General features: G+C 41.2%; 1 protein-coding gene across 1 annotated transcript in view; it reads right to left on the bottom strand.

Annotated features, from left to right (window-relative positions):
- LOC134354662 (pappalysin-2-like) overlaps window positions 1-20301 on the bottom strand; it is a 407928-nt gene that overhangs the window by 113824 nt on the left and 273803 nt on the right. The window contains exon 15 of the mRNA XM_063063752.1: window positions 16504-16681. Within this exon, the coding sequence (XP_062919822.1) occupies window positions 16504-16681 (178 nt within the window). The remainder of the gene's footprint in view (window positions 1-16503; window positions 16682-20301) is intronic.

Below are 20301 nucleotides of genomic sequence, written 5' to 3'. Positions count from 1 at the left end.
CTCAGATTAGGGGACCAAAACTGCACACAATACTCCAGGTGTGGTCTCACCAAGGCCTTGTACAACTGCAGTAGTACCTCCCTGCTCCTGTACTCGAATCCTCTCGCTATAAATGCCAGCATACCGTTCGCCTTTTTCACCGCCTGCTGTACCTGCATGCCCACTTTCAATGACTGGTGTATAATGACACCCAGGTCTCGTTGCACCTCCCCTTTTCCTAATCGGCCACCATTCAGATAATAATCTGTTTTCCTATTTTTGCCACCAAAGTGGATAACTTCACATTTATCCACATTAAATTGCATCTGCCATGAGTTTGCCCACTCACCCAACCTATCCAAGTCACCCTGCATCCTCTTAGCATCCTCCTCACTGCTAACACTGCCACCCAGCTTCGTGTCATCCGCAAACTTGGAGATGCTGCATTTAATTCCCTCATCCAAGTCATTAATATATATTGTAAACAACTGGGGTCCCAGCACTGAGCCTTGCGGTACCCCACTAGTCACCGCCTGCCATTCTGAAAAGGTCCCGTTTATTCCCACTCTTTGCTTCCTGTCTGCTAACCAATTCTCCACCCACACCAATACCTTACCCCCAATACCGTGTGCTTTAAGTTTGCACACTAATCTCCTATGTGGGACCTTGTCAAAAGCCTTTTGAAAATCCAAATATACCACATCCACTGGTTCTCCCCTATCCACTCTACTAGTTACATCCTCAAAAAATGTTATGAGATTCGTCAGACATGATTTTCCTTTCACAAATCCATGCTGACTTTGTCCGATCATTTCACCGCTTTCCAAATGTGCTGTTATCACATCCTTGATAACTGACTCCAGCAGTTTCCCCACCACCGACGTTAGGCTAACCGGCCTATAATTCCCCGGTTTCTCTCTCCCTCCTTTTTTAAAAAGTGGGGTTACATTAGCCACCCTCCAATCCTCAGGAACTAGTCCAGAATCTAACGAGTTTTGAAAAATTATCACTAATGCATCCACTATTTCTTGGGCCACTTCCTTAAGCACTCTGGGATGCAGACCATCTGGCCCTGGGGATTTATCTGCCTTCAATCCTATCATCCTGCAAAGTCTCAGTACTTCCAACAGTTAAAAACTCCCAAGCTCTCAGTGCTCAAGTCACACAAAACAGAAACAAGTCCCCTGTCCCACTCTATCCATGATCACCAAGTTCACAAGCTAATTCTATGTGCCAGCATATGGGCCACAGCCTTCTTGGTGATTTCAGGGTTCGGTTAGATCCTTCTTAAATGGCATCAGAATGCTCATCTCCACCTCCCACTCAGCAAATGTTTTCTAGATTCCGGCCACTCTTTAGATGCAAAAATTCACCTCAGATTCCTTCAAAATTCCTATCCATTACCTTAACCCTATACCCCTAACTCAAGTGGATCAGCTCCTGAGTGGTGTTTTTTTTTAACATTAGCCCTCCAGTTTCACGAAAATCCCAAAGGAAATTGACAAATTCTAAGTCTAAATATTAATACCACTGGTACAAATCTACTGACAGGTCCACCTCACCAGCAACAGATTTCTATTCCATGGTACAGTAATACTGGCAATTAATAACTGTGCAATAGAAATGGAACCTGAAGTCCCTCTAATGCACAATGTGTATTCAACACTGAAGCTCCAAATAAGGCCCAGATGGCTCCGCAGCAAAATTTTAGCAGGCCTATAGCTTTGTAGATTTCAGTAATCAGCTAATTATTTGCCTTCAGTGAAAATAGTCCTGACTTCCAAGATCAGTTTCTAATAATGCAGAGAAGGTCAACGCAGCCAAAAAATCATGCGCAGCTGTTAATAAATGATTTTACGGCTCAGTTCAAGGCTGGTGTCATTTAAGGTGACATACAAACTGACGGAGTGTTGTAAGAACCAACATGTACACCATTAAGCATTTAAGGAATGGAATTTAGCCGTGACTTTAGTTCACACTTGCAGCCACATAAACTGCAAATGTCTGTCTTTTAGGCTATGTCCACACTACGCCGGATAATTTTGAAAATGAAGCTTTTTCTCTTCGTTTTGACCCTCTGTCCACACTAAAACGGTGTTTTCATCCCCTGAAAACGGAGATTTTCAGAAATGGTCTCCAGAGTGAATAAATCTGAAAACGCCTAATATCCGTTGTAGTGTATATGGGGTAAACGGAGAGATTTAAAAACGCTGTCATGACAACACCACAACAACAATGCTTTCCCTGCTTCTGCTTGGTACTGCGCAAGCACTGCCGTACGGCTGTTATAACGCACAGTCGGTGTGAATGGCATGAGAGTTAAATTGTAAAGTGAGCTTTTTTGACTATTTAAAAACGCTGTCATGACGTGCCGGAACAGATGGCCACAGCACAGCATTTCATTGTTTTCTTGAACACAACCCCCCACACAACCTAACAATTTCAGAACAGACAGCAACGAGACTGAAGTCAGAAGAGTTAGAAATGTACTCACCAAATACTCTGACCCATAGCTTACTGAATAAATAAATATACTCACTTTGCCCTGTTTTCTGTCCTTGTTTGTATGAAGGTGCTTTACCTATTTATGCAAGTACTTCTCTGACAATAGATGTGTAACAACCTAATGTAACATTGTATGAAAATACATGATAACACTGATGCAGACATGTTTTATACATTTAACAAAGTGCTTTATTAACGCAACAGAGTTAAGTCAGTTTTTCAATGTTCGTCATCAGCTGGGTCATACTGTCTGTGAACTCCCTATCAGTTGCCTCCATACGCTCCAGTATTTGTTTTTTTTTAGTTTTAAGTCCTCCTGCGCGAGAGCCAAGAGCAATTCCTTTAAAGTTTTTCTACTCTGTAACTGGACAAACGCACACCAAGTATACCGTTTCCTCTTCGTTTGTTTTCTGTGTGTCCTGCGCATGCCCAGTAGGAGGAGATTCACCCAAATATCCGTCTAATGTGGGCAGAGATATTTTGAAAAACGCTTAGTGTGGAGGCCTGTCGTTTTTACTGGAAACCGGCGTTTTCAAAATTATCAGGCGTAGTGTAGACGTAGCCTTAGATTACATTCACCCAAGCTCTCCTGAGATTCATTCTGTATCCCTACACCTTACTGTACTCTAAATCTATGCCCTCCAGTTGTAGACACCCATGCATTGGATCACAATATTGCAACACTTATTTAAAAATTTACAAATAGGTTCAAATCCCTTTTATGGCCTCTTTCAAACCTACCTTGCAATCCCCATCAGGCCTAAATCCTCTGAGAACTGAGAATTTATCTACACCAAGTGTTTGTGCTGATTTTGTTCATTTACAGTCCATTAAAAGAACATTGCAGTTTTATAGTACTGTAGTAGTACTAATAGTGTTCTAATTTGTTCTGTACATTTAAATTCATAACCTGCTACTCAGTTAAACGGTAGTTTGTCTTTTTTTATACCTTTTTAAACTATGTGAAACTTGGGCTATTTGAGGCAGCCACTTCATTGGGCTAAAATATACTAGTCCCAAAGTGCCCCAGTTAGCCGAAACCCACTGTACATGGGGATAGGAGGAGACCAGATGGCCCTTTGAGCCTGCCTTATCATTCATCAAGATCATGCCTCATTTTACAGCCATTTCCGAGAACTATCTCTATATCCATTGAAGCAACACACATCAAAGTTGCTGGTGAACGCAGCAGGCCAGGCAGCATCTGTAGGAAGAGGTGCAGTCGACGTTTCAGGCCGAGACCCTTCGTCAGGACTAACTGAAGGAAGAGTGAGTAAGGGATTTGAAAGTTGGAGGGGGAGGGGGAGATCCAAAATGATAGGAGAAGACAGGAGGGGGAGGGATAGAGCCAAGAGCTGGACAGGTGATAGGCAAAAGGGGATACGAGAGGATCATGGGACAGGAGGTCCGGGAAGAAAGACAAGGGGGGGGGACCCAGAGGATGGGCAAGAGGTATATTCAGAGGGACAGAGGGAGAAAAAGGAGAGTGAGAGAAAGAATGTGTGCATAAAAATGAGTAACAGATGGGGTACGACGGGGAGGTGGGGCCTTAGCGGAAGTTAGAAAAGTCGATGTTCATACCATCAGGTTGGAGGCTACCCAGACGGAATATAAGGTGTTGTTCCTCCAACCTGAGTGTGGCTTCATCTTTACAGTAGAGGAGGCCGTGGATGGACATGTCAGAATGGGAATGGGATGTGGAATTAAAATGTGTGGCCACTGGGAGATCCTGCTTTCTCTGGCGGACAGAGCGTAGATGTTCAGCAAAGCGGTCTCCCAGTCTGCGTCGGGTCTCGCCAATATATAAAAGGCCACATCGGGAGCACCGGACGCAGTATATCACCCCAGTCGACTCACAGGTGAAGTGTCGCCTCACCTTGAAGGACTGTTTGGGGCCCTGAATGGTGGTAAGGGAGGAAGTGTAAGGGCATGTGTCGCACTTGTTCCGCTTACACGGATAAGTGCCAGGAGGGAGATCAGTGGGGAGGGATGGGGGGGACGAATGGACAAGGGAGTTGTGTAGGGAGCGATCCCTGCGGAATGCAGGGGGGGGAGGGAAAGATGTGCTTAGTGGTGGGATCCCGTTGGAGGTGGCGGAAGTTACGGAGAATAATATGTTGGACCCGGAGGCTGGTGGGGTGGTAGGTGAGGACCAGGGGAACCCTATTCCTAGTGGGGTGGCGGGAGGATGGAGTGAGAGCAGATGTACGTGAAATGGGGGAGATGCGTTTAAGAGCAGAGTTGATAGTGGAGGAAGGGAAGCCCCTTTCTTTAAAAAAGGAAGACATCTCCCTAGTCTATATCCATTGATTCTTTTAATGCTCAGGAATCTACCAATCTCAGTTTCAAATGAACACAGTTCAGTAACTCTGGGCTACAGAATTTCAAAGATTTATCTCTGCCTCACTTAAAGGCCTACCCCTTATTTTCCAACTATGCCCCACCCTTAGGCCTAGACTCAAATCGGAGGAAACATCCTCCCTGCATCTAACCTATCAAACCCTTTAAGAATTTTGTACAATTCAATAAGATATCTTTTTATCCTTCTAAACTTCAGAGAATGAAGTCTTAATCTATTTAATCACTCCTCATAAAGCCAACTTGTCATCCCTAAAATCAGTGATCCTCTGTGATCACTCTGTGACCCTCTGTGACATTCCCCCAATAGCAAATCCATTATTCCTTGGGTAGGGAGACCAAACTTATCCACTATGTTCCAGGTGCAGATCCATTAAGACTGTATATAAATGTAATAATATGCCCTACTCCAGTCATCAAACCCTCTTGCTAAAGAGGCCAATATGATATTTACCCTTGTATATTGACCAATATACAAACACACAAAGGTCCGTCTAAATATCAACACTACCTAATCCCTCATCATTTGATAAATACATTGCTTTTCTAGAATGTTCACCAAAGTGGACAACTTCACAGTTTACACATCATATTTTATATGTCATACCATGCCCACACAGTCAATGAGTCCATATTCTTTCAAACCTTCTTTACATCTTCCTCCATACTCATAATCCCACCTCATTTAGTACTGTTAGCAAACTTGGAAATATAACTTGGAAACATGGTCTCATAATAGCTCTTCAGCTTGAAACATCAGCCCTCTTTCTCTTCTCACGAACATGGACTGAATTACTGGGTATTTGAGCATTTCAGATTTTCACTTTACAGGTAATTTTTCACTTGAAAACACATTTCACCCCTCAGACAAGTCATTGATACAGGTTATGAATATTTGAAACCCAAACACTTAACCTTTTTCTGTCAATGCCTGCAAGAAAATGAATCTCAGGATAATATACGGTAACATATACACATTTTGATAACAAATTTTACTTTGCCTTTGATCTGTGGTAATCCAGTAACACAGAGCATCAATCTGAGAAGGATCTGTTTATTAAGACCTTAAGACATAGAAGCAGAAATAGACCGATCGACCCATTCAGTCTGCTCTGCAATTCAATCATGGCTGATTTATTATCCCACTCCTCCTGCCTTCTTCCTGTAACCTTTGATATCCTGACTAATCAATAAACTACTAATCTCCACTTTTAAATATACCCAATGACTTCACCTCCTCAACAGTCCATGGCAATGAATTCCATAGATTAACCACCCTTTGGCTAAAAAAATTTCTCCTCATTTCTGTTCTAAATCGATCGTCACTCTATTCCAGAAGTTCCCAACCTGGGGTCCACGGACCGCTCGGTTAATGGTAAGGCTCCATGGCATAAAAAAAGTTTGCTCTATTCTGAGGCTGTGCCCTCTGGTCCTCGACTCACCCACAATAGGAAACATCCTCTGCACATCCACTCTATCTAGGCCATTCAATATTTGATAGGCTTCAACGAGATTCACCCTCATACTTCTAAACTTCAGTGAGTAGAGGCCTAGAGCCACCAAACGCTCCTCATGTGTTAACACTTTCATTCCCAGAATCATTATCATGAACCTGCTCTTGACCCTCTCCCAGGCCAGAACTTCTTTCTCAGCTGAGGGGAACCAATACTGCTCCAGATACTCCAAGTGTGATCTGACCAATGCCTTATAAAGCCTCAACATTACATCCTTGCTCTTATATTCTAGTCTTCTCGAAATGAATGCTAACATTGCATTTACCTTCCTTACCATCAACTCATTAGAAAGTAGTCTTTATTCCTTCTAACAAAGTGCGTGATCATACACTTCTCCAATTCACTTATTAGTGGCAGTCAGTCGGGGAGCTGCATGGCCATGATCGTAGCGAGAGCTTAGCTTCAAGCCGCCTGTTTATCGACGCCCAGGTGAGAGGCATCAGAGTTGGTACGCTCCACCAGAGGTGGTGTGCCACAACGTCCAAGCTGGAGTCACTGCTGCCCCCAGTGTTTATTCGGCAGAAGACAGGCTGTATTGTGTTCAACATGTCTGCAACATTCATGGACTCAGAGTCTTGGACTATATTTTTTTATGTGACTGTATTTTACTGATATCTTATATGTGCTATAAGTGTTAAATCTGCCTTGTGTTGGTGCTGTGTTTGCACCGTGGCACCGGAGTAACACTGTGGATTTAGCTCTATTCATAAGTATTCATGCTTGGTTGAATGACAATTAAACGAACTTCCCTGCACTATATTCCATCTCATATTCTTTGCCCATTCTTCCAATCTATCTGAGTCCTTCCGCAAACTCCCTGGTTCCTTAACGCTACTTGCCCCTCCTCCTACCTCTGTATTGTCCACAAACCTGGCCACAAAGCCATCAATTCCATCATCTAAATCATTGACATATAACATGAAAAGAAACGGTCCAAATACCGACACCATGGAACACCACCAGTCATTGGTAGCCAACTAGAAAAGGCTTTGCCTCCTGCCGGTCAGCCAATTTTCTATACATGCTAATATCTTTCCTGTAATACCACGGGTTCTTAGTTTGTTAAGCAGCCTCATGTGCGGCACCTTGTCAAACGTCTTCTAATATCCACAATATCCACCGATTCTCCTTCATCTATCCCGCCTGCTATTTCCTCAACGAATTCCAAAAGATTTATCAGGTAAGATGTTTGATTTTCACTTAAGGAAACCATGCTGACTTTGGCCTATTTTGTCATGAGCCTCCAAGTACCCAGAAACCACATCCTTAACAATCACTTCAATAGCTTCGCAACCACTGAGGTCAGACTAATTAGCCTATAATTTCCTTTTTTCTGTCTCCCTCCATTCTTGAGGAGTGGAATGACATTTGCAATTTTCCAGTCCTCCAGAACCATATCAGAATCTAGTGATTCTCAAAGGATCACTACTAATATCTCCACAATCTCTCCATCTACCTCTTTCAGAACTCTGGATTGTGATCCAACCCATACAGGTGATTCAATCTTTTCAGCTTCCCAAGCAATCTCTCCTTAGTAATAGCAACAACACTCACTTATGCCCCTATCTCTCATGAATTTTTGGCATGTTGCTGGTGTCTTCCACAATGAAGACTGATGCAAAATACTTATTCAGTTTGTCCCCATTCAGTTGCAGCAATTAAACTCACTTCTGCCCCCAATACTCTAAAGTTTCTGGCATACTGCTTGTATTTTCCCCACAGTGAAGACTGATGCAAAATACTTATTAAGATTGTCTGTCATTTGTTTGTCCCCCATTACTACCTCTCTAGCATAATTTTCCAGCAGTTCAAAATACACCCTCGCCTCTCGTTTACTCTGAAAAAACTTTTGGTATCCACTTTTATATTATTGGCTTACTTCATATATAATCTTTTCTCTATTTATGGCTTTTTGTTGCCTTCTGTTTTTTTTTAAAAAAGCTTCCCAGTCCTCCAACTTCTCACTATTTTTTTGCTATATTATATGCTCTCTCTTTTCTTTTTATGCTATCTTTGACTGCCCTGGTCAGCCACAGGTGCCTCATCCTCCCTTTCCTGATCCTTGGTTCTTCTATAATAACTAGCTCTGAATTTGCATATATTACTCCCATTATTGGGCTGGGCAGCATGATAGTTCACACTTACAATGATAGATCAAATCATATTTAATATGTAGATCAGTAATGAATGAGGCTGCAAACTGCTAGGAGAAAATCTAGAGCCTATATGATTTTATCTGTTGATAGCATTTCTTTCCATGTTATCTCTTTTTATCAATTTCCTGAATAATTTGCAGATGGTTTGAATTAGTCTACAGTGCAGGGCTTCAGAACGGTGGAAATAAAATAATCACAAATGATACAGTTTTTAATAATGAGCACCCTGTCACAAAGGCTGCTCCATATTAGATTACAGTGCACAAACTCAAAGGCTGTGAAACATCTGCAGTGCTATGTGCCTGTGATGCTGCTACAAGTATTTCTTTTACTTTGCAATTATGCATACATGTACTTGTGCAAAGGACAATAATCTCAACTTTGACATTTCCCTGCAATAATTGCCATTCTCTTTGTGATTTTCATGCAAGTGTGCATGCACATTCCAAACATCCTGACTCAAGCAGTTATTGTCAGATACTTTTTATGTGTTTTGGTTTTGGAATAGCTGTAATCTCCCTCTGTTCAACTGTCAGAGCATGCAATTATGCAAAGGCATAATTTTCAACCAGGTTAAGTTCTTTAATAGGAATTTAAGAGAGTTGATGAACTACAGAGAGGAATAATTCATCATCATTAGCTTTGTTTCAACGTTTCTTTGATATGCCTGCCATTTTATTTCTATCAGCACACTTACTTAATTTTCTATGTCTTTTAGTTCAAAGAGAATAGTTCACAGATATTTACAGCACACAGGACCTTTGGCCCACAATGTTGCATAGCCTTCTATTTTTCTAAGTTCCATGTACCTATCTAAGAGGCTCTTAAAAGACCCTATTGTATCCGTTTCCACCACCGCCACCAGCAGTGCATTCCAAGCACCCACCACTTACCCCTGACATTCCCTTGGTACCTATTTCCACCTTAAAACTATGCCCCCTTGTATTAGCCATTTCAACCCTGGGAAAAAGCCTCTGGTTATCCAGATGATCAATACCCCTCATCATCTTATACACCTCTATCAGATCACCTCTCATCCTCTGTCATTCCAAGGAGAAAAGGCCAAGTTCGCTCAACCTATTCTCATAAGGTACGCCCTCCAATCCAGGCAACATCCTTGTAAGTCTCCTCTGCACTCTCTATAGTATCCGCATCCTTCCTATAGTGAGGTGACCAGAACTGAACACATTACTCCAAGTGGGGTCTGACCAACGTCTTATATAGCTGTAACATTACCTCACGGCTCTTGAACTCATTCCCACAGTTGATGAATGCCAACACACCATACACCTTCTTAACAACACTGTCAACCTGCGCAGCAGCTTTGAGTGTCCAATCAACACAGACCCCAAGATCTTTCAGATCCTCCACACTGCCAAAGGTCTTACCAAGAATATTATATTCTGTCTTCAAATTTGACCTACCAAATTGAACCACTTCACACTTATCTGGGTTGAAGTCCTTCTGCCGCTTCTCAGCCCAGTTGTACATCCTATCAATGTCCCGCTGTAACCTCTGACAACCCTCCAGACCATCCACAACACCCGAACCTTTGTGTCATCAGCAAACTTACTAACCCACCCTTCTACTTCCTCATCCAAGTCATTTATAAAAATCACAAAGAGGAGAGGTCCTTGAGCAGATCCCTGCAGAACACCACCGGTCACCGACCTCCATGCAGAATACAAACCATCTACAACCACCCTTTGCCTTTTGTGGCCAAGCCAATTCCAGATCCACAAAACAAGGTCTCCTTGGATCCCATTCCTCCTTACTTTCTGAATGGGCTTTGCATGGGGAATCTTAACAACTGCCCTACTGAAATCCATGTACACTACATCCACTGCTCTATCTTCATCGATGTGTTTTATTACTTCTGCAAGGAATTCAGTCAGGCTCGTAAGGCACTACCTGCCCTTGACAAAGACATGCTGACTATTCCTAATCTCTCCAAATGCTTATAAATCCTGCCTCTCAGGAGCTTCTCCAACAACTTGCCCACCACTGAAGTCAGACTCACTGGTCTATAATTTCCTGGGTTATCTTTACTCCCTTTCTTAACAAGGGACAACATTTGCAACCCTCCAGTCCTCCAGTACTTCTCCCGTCCCTATTGATGACACAAAGATCAGCACACAAGGCTCAGAAATCTCCTTCCTCGCTTCCCACAGTAGCCTGGGGTATATCTCATCCGGTGCCGGTGACTTATCTAACAGTACTTTTCAAACTTTCCAGCACATCCTTTTTCTTAATGTCTATATGCTCAAGTATTTCAGTTCTCTGTAAGTAATCCCCACAATTGCTAAGGTCTTTATCCCTGGTGAATACTGAAGCGAAGTACAGCTGTCCCCCGCTTTTCGAACGTTCGCTTTACGAAACCTCACTGTTACGAAAGACCTACATTAGTACCCTGTTTTCGCTTTCAGAAGGCGTTTTCACTGTTACAAAAAAAAAGCAGCGCGTGATAAATGGCCGCGCGCCCCGAGCAGCCGCTCTCCCCGGATTTGGAACTGCATTCTCGCCGGCATTGCTTAACCACGGGCCTGTGAGCAGTCATTTACAAGATGAGTTCTATGGTATCGGAAAAGCCTAAAAGAGCCCATAAGCCTGTTAAACTTAGCGTAAAACTAGACTTAATTAAGCGTTTCGATCGTGGTGAACGAAGTAAGGACAAAGTGAGTTTGGCTTGTGGAAGGTGATGAACATGATGTTGAAGAGGCTTTGGCATCCCATGACCAAGAACTGATAGATAAAGAGCTGATGCAATTGGAAGAAAAAAGGATAACAATCGAAACTGAATGAGTAATGATAAAATACGACTTTAATTTTGAAAGGGTATGTCGGTTTAGGGGATATTTGCAGGATGGTTTGAGTCCTTACAAAGAACTGTGTGATAGAAAAATGCGCGAGGCTCAGCCCTCAGCCATCAAGCAAGCCTTCCACATCAGCCACAGCAGACGACGAACCTCGACCTTCGACATCGAGGCAGGCAGACATAGGAGATGATGACCTGCCTGCCCTAATGGAAACAGACGATGACAAGATGACACACCGGTATCCCACCACCCCAACCCCCAGGCCACGGACAGATACCGATTCGCGGAGAATGCAACGGTAGCCGGGAGGCACACAGCACATCTTTAAGAAAAAGCCGAAATAAACATGCTAATTAATTAGGTGCCGCTGACACGTAATTGTCGGCCCAGATCAGAAATCGGCACTGATCTGGGCTCACAATTACGTGCCAGGCGGCACCTAATTAATTAGCATGTTTGTTTCGGTTTTTTTCTTAAAGATGTGCTGTGTGCCTCCTGGCTACCACTGCACCCCTGCATGCTTTGCGGCAAAGTATCGCTCCGCGGCCTGGAGGGTGGGGGCCACTGCCACCCAAACTCCGACTCAGCCTAACACACCATCATCAGTGTGCTCGGCGCTGTCTTCCCGATTCCGGTAAGTGATACTACACTGTACATACATTATTTCTACTTTATATAGGCCGTGTATTTTTACGTGTTATTTGGTATGATTTGGCAGCTTCATAGCTTAAAGGTTACTGGAGAGCACTTGCGCCGTGTTTTTGCCAACAGCGCTTGCGTGAGTTTTCTGCTGACGGCGCTTGCGTGAGATTTTCGCTAGGGGAACAGTGCAGTAATGATTGTGGAAAAGTATTTCTACTTTATATAGGCTGTGTATTTATCATATCATTCCTGCTTTTACTATATGTTACTGTTATTTTAGATTTTATGTGTTATTGGCATGATTTGGTAGGTTATTTTTGGGTCTGCGAACGCTCACAAAATTTTCCCATATAAATAGATGGTAATTGCTTCTTCGCTTTACGACATTTCATAGGAACGTTCTACCCTCAGATGGTGGGGAAAACCTGTATTCATTAAGTACCTCCACTAGCTCCTCCAACTCCATGCACACATTTCCACTTTCACACCTGATTGGTCCTATTCTCACACGGCTCATCCTCTTTTTCTTCGCATACTTGTAGAATGTCTTGGGGTTTTCCTTAATCCTGCTCGCCAAGGACTTCTCATGGCCCCTTCTGGCTCTCCTAATTCAATTCCTAAACTCCTTCCTAGCAATCCTGTAATTTTCTAGAGTTCTATCAGAACCTGCTTTCCTGAACCTTTTGTAAGCTTTTCTTTTTTTCTTAACTAGATTTTCTACATACTTTGTACACCATATTTCTTTAACTCTTCCATCCCTTCCCTGCCTCCATGAAACATTTGCAGAACTCTATGCACATTCCCTGAACACTAGCCACATTTCTGCCATGCATTTCCCTGAGAATACCCGCTCCCAAATTATGCTCCCAAATTCCTGCTAATAGCATCATATTTCCTCCTACCCCAATTAAATGCTTTCCCAAATTGTCTGCTTCTCGTCCCCTCCAGCGCTATGGTGAGGAGATAGAGCAGTGGTCACTACCTCCAAAATGCTCTCCCACCAAGAGATTTGACACCTGACCAGGTTTATTTCCCAAAACCAGATCAAGTACTTAGCCAACACATTAATTGAGCAAAACTGCCAAGATTAATTTAGTCGGTGATTAAAGTTTCAGATGACAAGCAGTAACATGGAAGCTGGCTCCAACCTCAAATGTTGACCTACTTGTTGACTAAGCATCTCTGCTGCTTCTTAGTTTAGATAGATGTAGGTGCATTTTAGCTTTTAGCTGACAGAGAGTCTCTAATTAAATTAATGTTCAATCACCACACCACAAACTGTGCAATTAGAGGATGTGCTTGGTTAATTTATAAGATTGCTTCAGTATTCTATACACTTTATATTTATAATGCTTCTATTTGGAGGTTTATTTATTATTTTTATTTTGAGATACAACATGATACAGAGCCTTCCGTCCTATTGAGCCCATGCTCTCCAATTACATCAATTAGCCTACAAAACCGTCTATCTTTGGAACGTGGAAGGGAACCAGAGTACCGAGAGGAAACTCACGTGATCACTTACAGACAGCAGCTGTACCCCAGTCACTGGCACTATAAGAGCATTATACTAACTGGTTTATTTCAATTAAAAACATTACTTAACACTGGAACTAATCAGACTAATGCTGTAATTAATTAAGAAGTCACATTCCTATTGAAGCATTTACATTCACGAACTCAAAGTTTGCAAGCTTACAGGAACAGTTAATATGATGCTGTTTGTATGATCTATTTATATGATAATGTTTTGCTGTTAAACTGAATTTTTGGCAATCAATAGATTGTGGCAATGCTTATAGAACTCACCAGGGATCAGAAAGGTAGAAATAAGTGTAATTGGATTTTTTTAAATCCATATTCTCTATCCTTGGAATCTGCACTGAGGCTATCTTTTAATCCTCAATGTTATGAACATAGGCACTCAAAATACATTCAAATTTGTCAATGTATTTTGTACACCAGCAAGCCAAAGTTGATTACGAAATAAGCAAATGTGGTTTGAAGGGGAATAAATTACATAGTAAATTATGAAGAAAATGAATACTGTGAGAAATTTATAATAAACAATATGATTTCAGTCACTTACAGTTAAATCCAGATTATAAGGTACATTTCTAATGTATAGGACCATTAAAAAGCAAAAATCTATAATTTTAACTGGTTAAACAATGATTTGAAAACTGAATTTAATTCTAAGTATTGACTACAAAATGAGATCACAGCAAATTAAAGTGTTTGTAGCACAGATTCACTCACAAATTCCAAGGATTATGCTGTTACCTATTAAGAAAAGATCAGAAATTTGAAGATTTTTTTTACTGAAACAGGAAAGTTAAAGGAAAACCCAAATACAAATCTGGAGTGATTTGCAAAGAGCAATAATGAAAGAGTAAAATTTAAAGGGAAGTAAACATTTTTATATCAAATGTTAGTACAGAATGGAGGGCTTTATCCTTGTTTATCAATAGGGCAGAAAGATTATTCAAATAAAATTGGATGGTAAGAACAAATGATCTGTGAAATGGGATGAGAATAGATAGCAAGCATTAACACAAAATTGACAGATTTGAAGATACATATTTTTTCTAAATTTTCTGGAGACTCCATGAATGCGAATGAAGTCAAGAATCAGAATCAGAACAGGTTTATTATGTAAAGACAGTACCTAGGACTGTGCATACCATTCCTAGTCAATTTCTCTATAACACAAACTAGATGAATCTCAATCTTGTCTACTTAATTTATGGCAAACAAAATTGCAAGCAGAAGACGATTTGTGATGTGATTTCCAAGAAGACAAGAAACTAAAGCAAATATTCTTCTCAGTGCTGAGAGAAATTTCTGTTCTTTGATTTCCTTTAATTCCCTTCTCTCACGTAGCATCCAAGTTTACTATTTTCTGACTGACTCAGCCCTGTCTGAAGATGAACCACTAACTGTTAGTGGCTTCTCACCACTAACAACAACACAGCAAGAACCAAGTCTAGGCAGGACCAATGCCCAGATACAAACATTTCTCAATAGGGAACACTGATTGCTAACAAAAGAGTGGAGGAGAGCAAGAACAGGATTCCCCTGGCTCTAAACACACTCCACTAACGTTTATATTCAAAGGATCATAATTCCCATATTCTGCCAGTGCCAGCAAAACTCCACCACTAAATTCCCACTCCCTCTCCTCTCCTTATGGTAATTCATAGTGATTGCTCCCTTTGCAACTTTCTACTCATGATCACATCACACTTGACCATGCAAACGTAAGAGGAGAAATACCTGCACTTTTAACTCCTCCCTTCCCACCATCCAAGGAAGCAAACTCTTTCCAATCGAAGCAGCAATTCACTTGCACTTGCACTGCATTCAGGGTTCACAACGTAGTCCCCTTTACATCACAGAAACCAAATCAAGATGACTTTATAGAGCACCTGTGCTCAGTCCATAGGAGTAATCCTGAGATTTTGGCTGCCTGCAACTTTAATTCCCCATTCCACTCCCATTCTGAATCTCTCTCTGTGACTTCCTGAACCTTTGCATCAATGTCCATCGTAAGATTATGAAACAATTTATCTTTTACCTGAGCATGTAGCTGACTTCCAGATTCAATATCAAATTCTGGAATGTAAGATAACAGGCTCTTTCTTCCTGTCTATATGTGAAAGGTTTTTGCCTACCATCTTATTTCTTAGTTTAGCTGGCCAGGCACACCCTAGTATCCCAGAGCAACCATAGTAACAAATTACACAACAATATCATGAAGTTATGTGATCTCATCAGTCTGTGACTTCACTCATCAGAAATATTCCCACTGTTCCAGTCATCACCTTGCTAAGCTGCTACTAGGACTAACCTGCTTCTCTCTTTCCCTGATCTGATAAAGCATCCCTCATTAGAAAAGCTGACCGTTTTTCTTTCTCCATAATAGACACTGCTTGACCTGGTGAGTCTGTAAAGCATTTACTGTTGCCTCTATGTATATGAGAGTGTCTCAGTTTTCTTAACCTGTTTGTATAAGTCTAGCATGCTGAGCAGGTCCATTAAGAATACTTATACAGACAAGAAGATTAATGTGTTGGTAGCAGCTGCTATTACATTACTTCAACTCATCCTATCACAGATATTCTATGTAGGCTATGCATCTCACCCCCAGCTTCTCACCTAATGAAAGTTAGCGCGTTATCTCTTTCTGTCACAGTCTAATGAAGGGCCGCATATCTGAAACAGTAACTGTTCCCTTTCCACAGATACTGCCCGAGCCAGTAGTTCCTGTTTTTATTCAAGAGTAGGATCATAAGCTAATCTCTTCTCACCATTATCCAAATTTATTGAACACAGACTTTTGAATCATTTAAGATCAATACCCTGATCTGGTAGCTTGAACTACACACAGGGTAACAGCCTTTCTAGTAGAGCATTGCTGGCAGTACAGTAACTTTTTGTGTGTTTTTGTCCCAATATTTTACATTTCAACTATCTTATTTGAAGACATTCTACTTATTTGAAGAAAGAACATGAATGTTAACATTCCTATACCTTGCAGTATTGCTGGTGGATTGCAGGAGAAGATGCATTGGCTTCCAAAAGTGGTGCCTTCAGGGCAAAAAAAACTGGCATGGTATACATGTGACTGGTCAGGAATTCCACAGTCAATGGGTTCACAGGTCACAGCTCCATCCCACTTTCCATGCTTGCAGATCAAAGAAACCTTTGTCTGAAGGAGCAATAAGAAAGGATATTTTAATTTCCTTCATCTCATTAACCAAAAGGTAAATTCCAAATGAGCCTAAGGCTCTCAATGACATTTGAATTATTCCCAGGGAAGTTATAGATTCATTTCAAAATTACTTAATTGTTTTCTCAACTCCTTTAAAATGGATTGATCCAATTTTAAGTAGTCTGTGATTTATTACCAGGTCAAACGATCAAACACTTTATTTACAACACAGGCCCATAAGCCAGTCCTCATTGGGGAAATTAGAGGTAGTGAGGATGAGCAACTTTAAATTCCTCTGTGTTATCATTTCAGAGGATCTGTCCTCGGTCCAGCATGCAAGTACAATTACAAAGAAAGCACAGCAGCACCTCTACTTAGAAGTTCATAAAGATTTGGTATGACGTATAACTTCGACAAACTTCTACAGATGTGTGGTGGAGAGTATATTGACCTGTTGCATCATGGCTTAATATGGAAACACCAATCCCCTTTAATGGAAAATCCTACAAAAAGTAGTGAATACAGCCCAGTCCATCATGGGTAAAACTCTCCCTACCATTGAGCACGTCTACACAGAGTGATGTTGCAGGAAAGCAGGATTCATCTGGGACCCTGCCATCCAGACCATTTCACTGATGCCATCAGGAAGGAGTACAGGAGCCTTGGGACCCACATCACCAGGTTCAGGAACAGTTATTACCCCTCAACCACCAGGCTCTTGAACCAAGGGGATAACTTCACTCAACTTCACTTGCCCCATCACTGAACTGTTCCCACAATCTATAAACTCACTTTCAAGGATACTTCATCTGATGTTCTCAATATTTATTGCCTATTTATTAATCATTATTATTTCTTTTTTTATTTGTATTTGCACAGTTTTTTGTCTTTTGCACACTGGTTCTCCACCCAGTTGGGTGCAGTCTTTCATTGATTCTATTACGTTCATTGGATTTACTGTGTATGCCTGCAAGAAAACAAACCTCAGGTTTGTATATAGTGACATATATGTAACTTTGAAAATAAATTTACTTTGAACCTTGAAGTCATCAAACACCTTATTTGTAACAAAAGTTCAATCCTGTTGAAAAACTAACTGTGAATTTTATTGCAAACTTTCACCTATCATTGAACTCTGTGAAACATATTAACCAACACAAGACCCATTATTTAAGTATTTACTCTCTATGAAGACAAACTTAGTCTATGCAGTCTATCCTCATAATTTAATTCTTATGTCTGGTTTCATCCTGATAAATCAACGTTGCAGATTTATAAAGATAAAAAATCCTTTTACAGTGTTGCGGCACCCAGGAGTTCAGCAAAGGCTTTTTAAAACTGTTACATAGACGTGTATTCAGACTGTTCAAGTAAAATAGTAATACTTCACTGGCCTTTGAATAGTTATAGCAGAGTACCTGTTAACTAGGTTTAATTTATTTCTATATTTCTATAGAATTCCAATGAATCATGCCCATTCCAACTAAATCCTGTTATTCAAAATTCTAAAAAACATCAAGTACTTCACACTGGCTGCTTTAAATATTTCATGCAGAAGATTTCTTTTTGTTGACTTTTGTTTATTCCTCTTAAAGAACTTTAAAACTTTTCAAACCAGCACAAAGAAGGACAGAGCGGAACAACATTTCTTGGCAGACTGCGTGGGGATTTATCAAGAACCACCTCATTCACATCAAAACTATTAGTTGCTAATTGTCATTTTAATCCAGTGATAATGTCCAAATACAAAACAAAATCCCTTGCGTCGTAAATTCTGCCCATAGAGCCAAGATCTAACACTGCCTAACAAAAAGCTACTGATAATATCAGGGAAAGAGGGCTGAAAAAAAAGATAAAAACGTATCACAGATTCTGAGTGCCAAAGAAAGAGTGAGAGCTGATATATCCCGGGTTACTACGGGAAGTAAAGGAAAAGAGGAAAAGATTTCTGGGGTATTGAGAGCAATGCTTGCATCCTCCTTGGCCACAGGAGTAATAGCAGAGGATTGCAGGATTGCAAATGTTGTTCCAACGTTCAAGAAAGTTAATATAGATAACTCTGGGATTATAGACTAGTGGGTCTTAGGTCAGTGGTGGGCAAACTAATGGAGAGGATTCTTAGTGACAGGATTTACCTGCATTTCGAGAAGTGTTGTTGTATTAGGGATAGTCAGCATAGCTTCGTAAGGGGCATGCCCTGCCTCACAAACATAATGAGATTTTCAAGCAGGTGACAAAGCAAGTAGATGAAGATAGAGTGGTGGATGGGGTGTTTTGAAAGATGTCTGACAAGGTTCCCAATGGTAGGTTCATCTGGAAAGTCAAGAGGCATGAGATTGATGGAAATCTGGCTGCATGAATTTGAAATTAGTTTGCACTAAGAAGGCAGAGGTAGAGGTAGATGGAGCATATTCTCCCTAAATGTCTATGACTAGTGGTGTTCTGCAGGCACCTGTTCTGGAACCCCTGCTCTTTGTAACTTTTATAAAGAATTTGGGTGAGGAAGTGGAAGGGTGGGATAGTAAGGTTGCAGATGATACAAAGGTTGGGGGTGTTGTGTAAGATTGTCGTAGGTTACAAAGGGATATATATATAGGATGCGGAGCTGGCCAGGGAAATGGCAGATGGAGTTCAATCTGCAGAAGTATGAAGTGATACACTGTGGAAAATCAAACTACAACGTTAATGCTAGGATTCTTAGCAGTTTGGAGGAACAGAGGGATCTTGGGGCTCACATCCATAGATCCCTCAAGTTTGCCATGCAAGCCGATTAGGTGGTTAAGAAGGTCGACATATGGTGTGTTGACATTCATTGCTCAAGGGACTGAATAGGAAAGCTGCGAGGTTATGTTGCAGCTCTGTAAAACTCTGGTCAGACTACACGTTAAGCATTAACATGTTGCTTTATTATAGGAAGGATATGGAAGATTTAGAGACAATGCTGCCTAGATTAGGTAATGTGTTTTATGAGGAAAGATTGAGCGAGCTAGGGCTTTTCTCCTTAGAGGAAAGGAAGCTGAGAAGCAACTTGATAGCGTATAAGACGAACAGAGGCATAGATAGAGTAGACAAGCCTGCGCCTTTTTCCCCAGGGTGAGAATGATCAATACCACAGGACATCTGTTTAAGGTGAGTGGAGGAAACGGTTGGGGAATTGTTGGCAGTAGGTGTTTCCCACAGAGACTGTGTGTGCCTGAAATGCACTACCAAGTGTGGTGGTAAATATGGATACAATAGGATCATTTTGGAGGCTCTTATATAGGCACATGGATGTAAAAAGAAAATGAAGATTTATGGATGGTGTCAGAAGGAAGAGTTAGATTGACCATGGAATAAGTTTATGTAGGTGGGCATAACATTGTGAGCCAAAGGGCCTGTACTGTGTTGTGCTGTTATATGTTCTATAATGCCCTTGAACTCGGCATGATAAATGCACAAGAATAATTTGATCTACTGTGTTGTTCTTGACCTCTCTTGGCCTTACTGCATACCTATTCCACTTTGCCTGTAGTATGTCATGTAATGATTCCATATTTTAGTTATATTTTACACATAAGTAGTCTTTTAATGGCCAGCTGGTGGCGCAGTGACATCAGCGCCGGACTCCGGAGCGAAGG

This window comes from Mobula hypostoma, chromosome 12 (assembly GCF_963921235.1).
Source record: "Mobula hypostoma chromosome 12, sMobHyp1.1, whole genome shotgun sequence".
NCBI lineage: Eukaryota > Metazoa > Chordata > Chondrichthyes > Myliobatiformes > Myliobatidae > Mobula > Mobula hypostoma.
The sequence above is the reverse complement of the archived record's forward strand: the minus strand, read 5'-3'. Positions and strand labels throughout refer to the sequence as shown.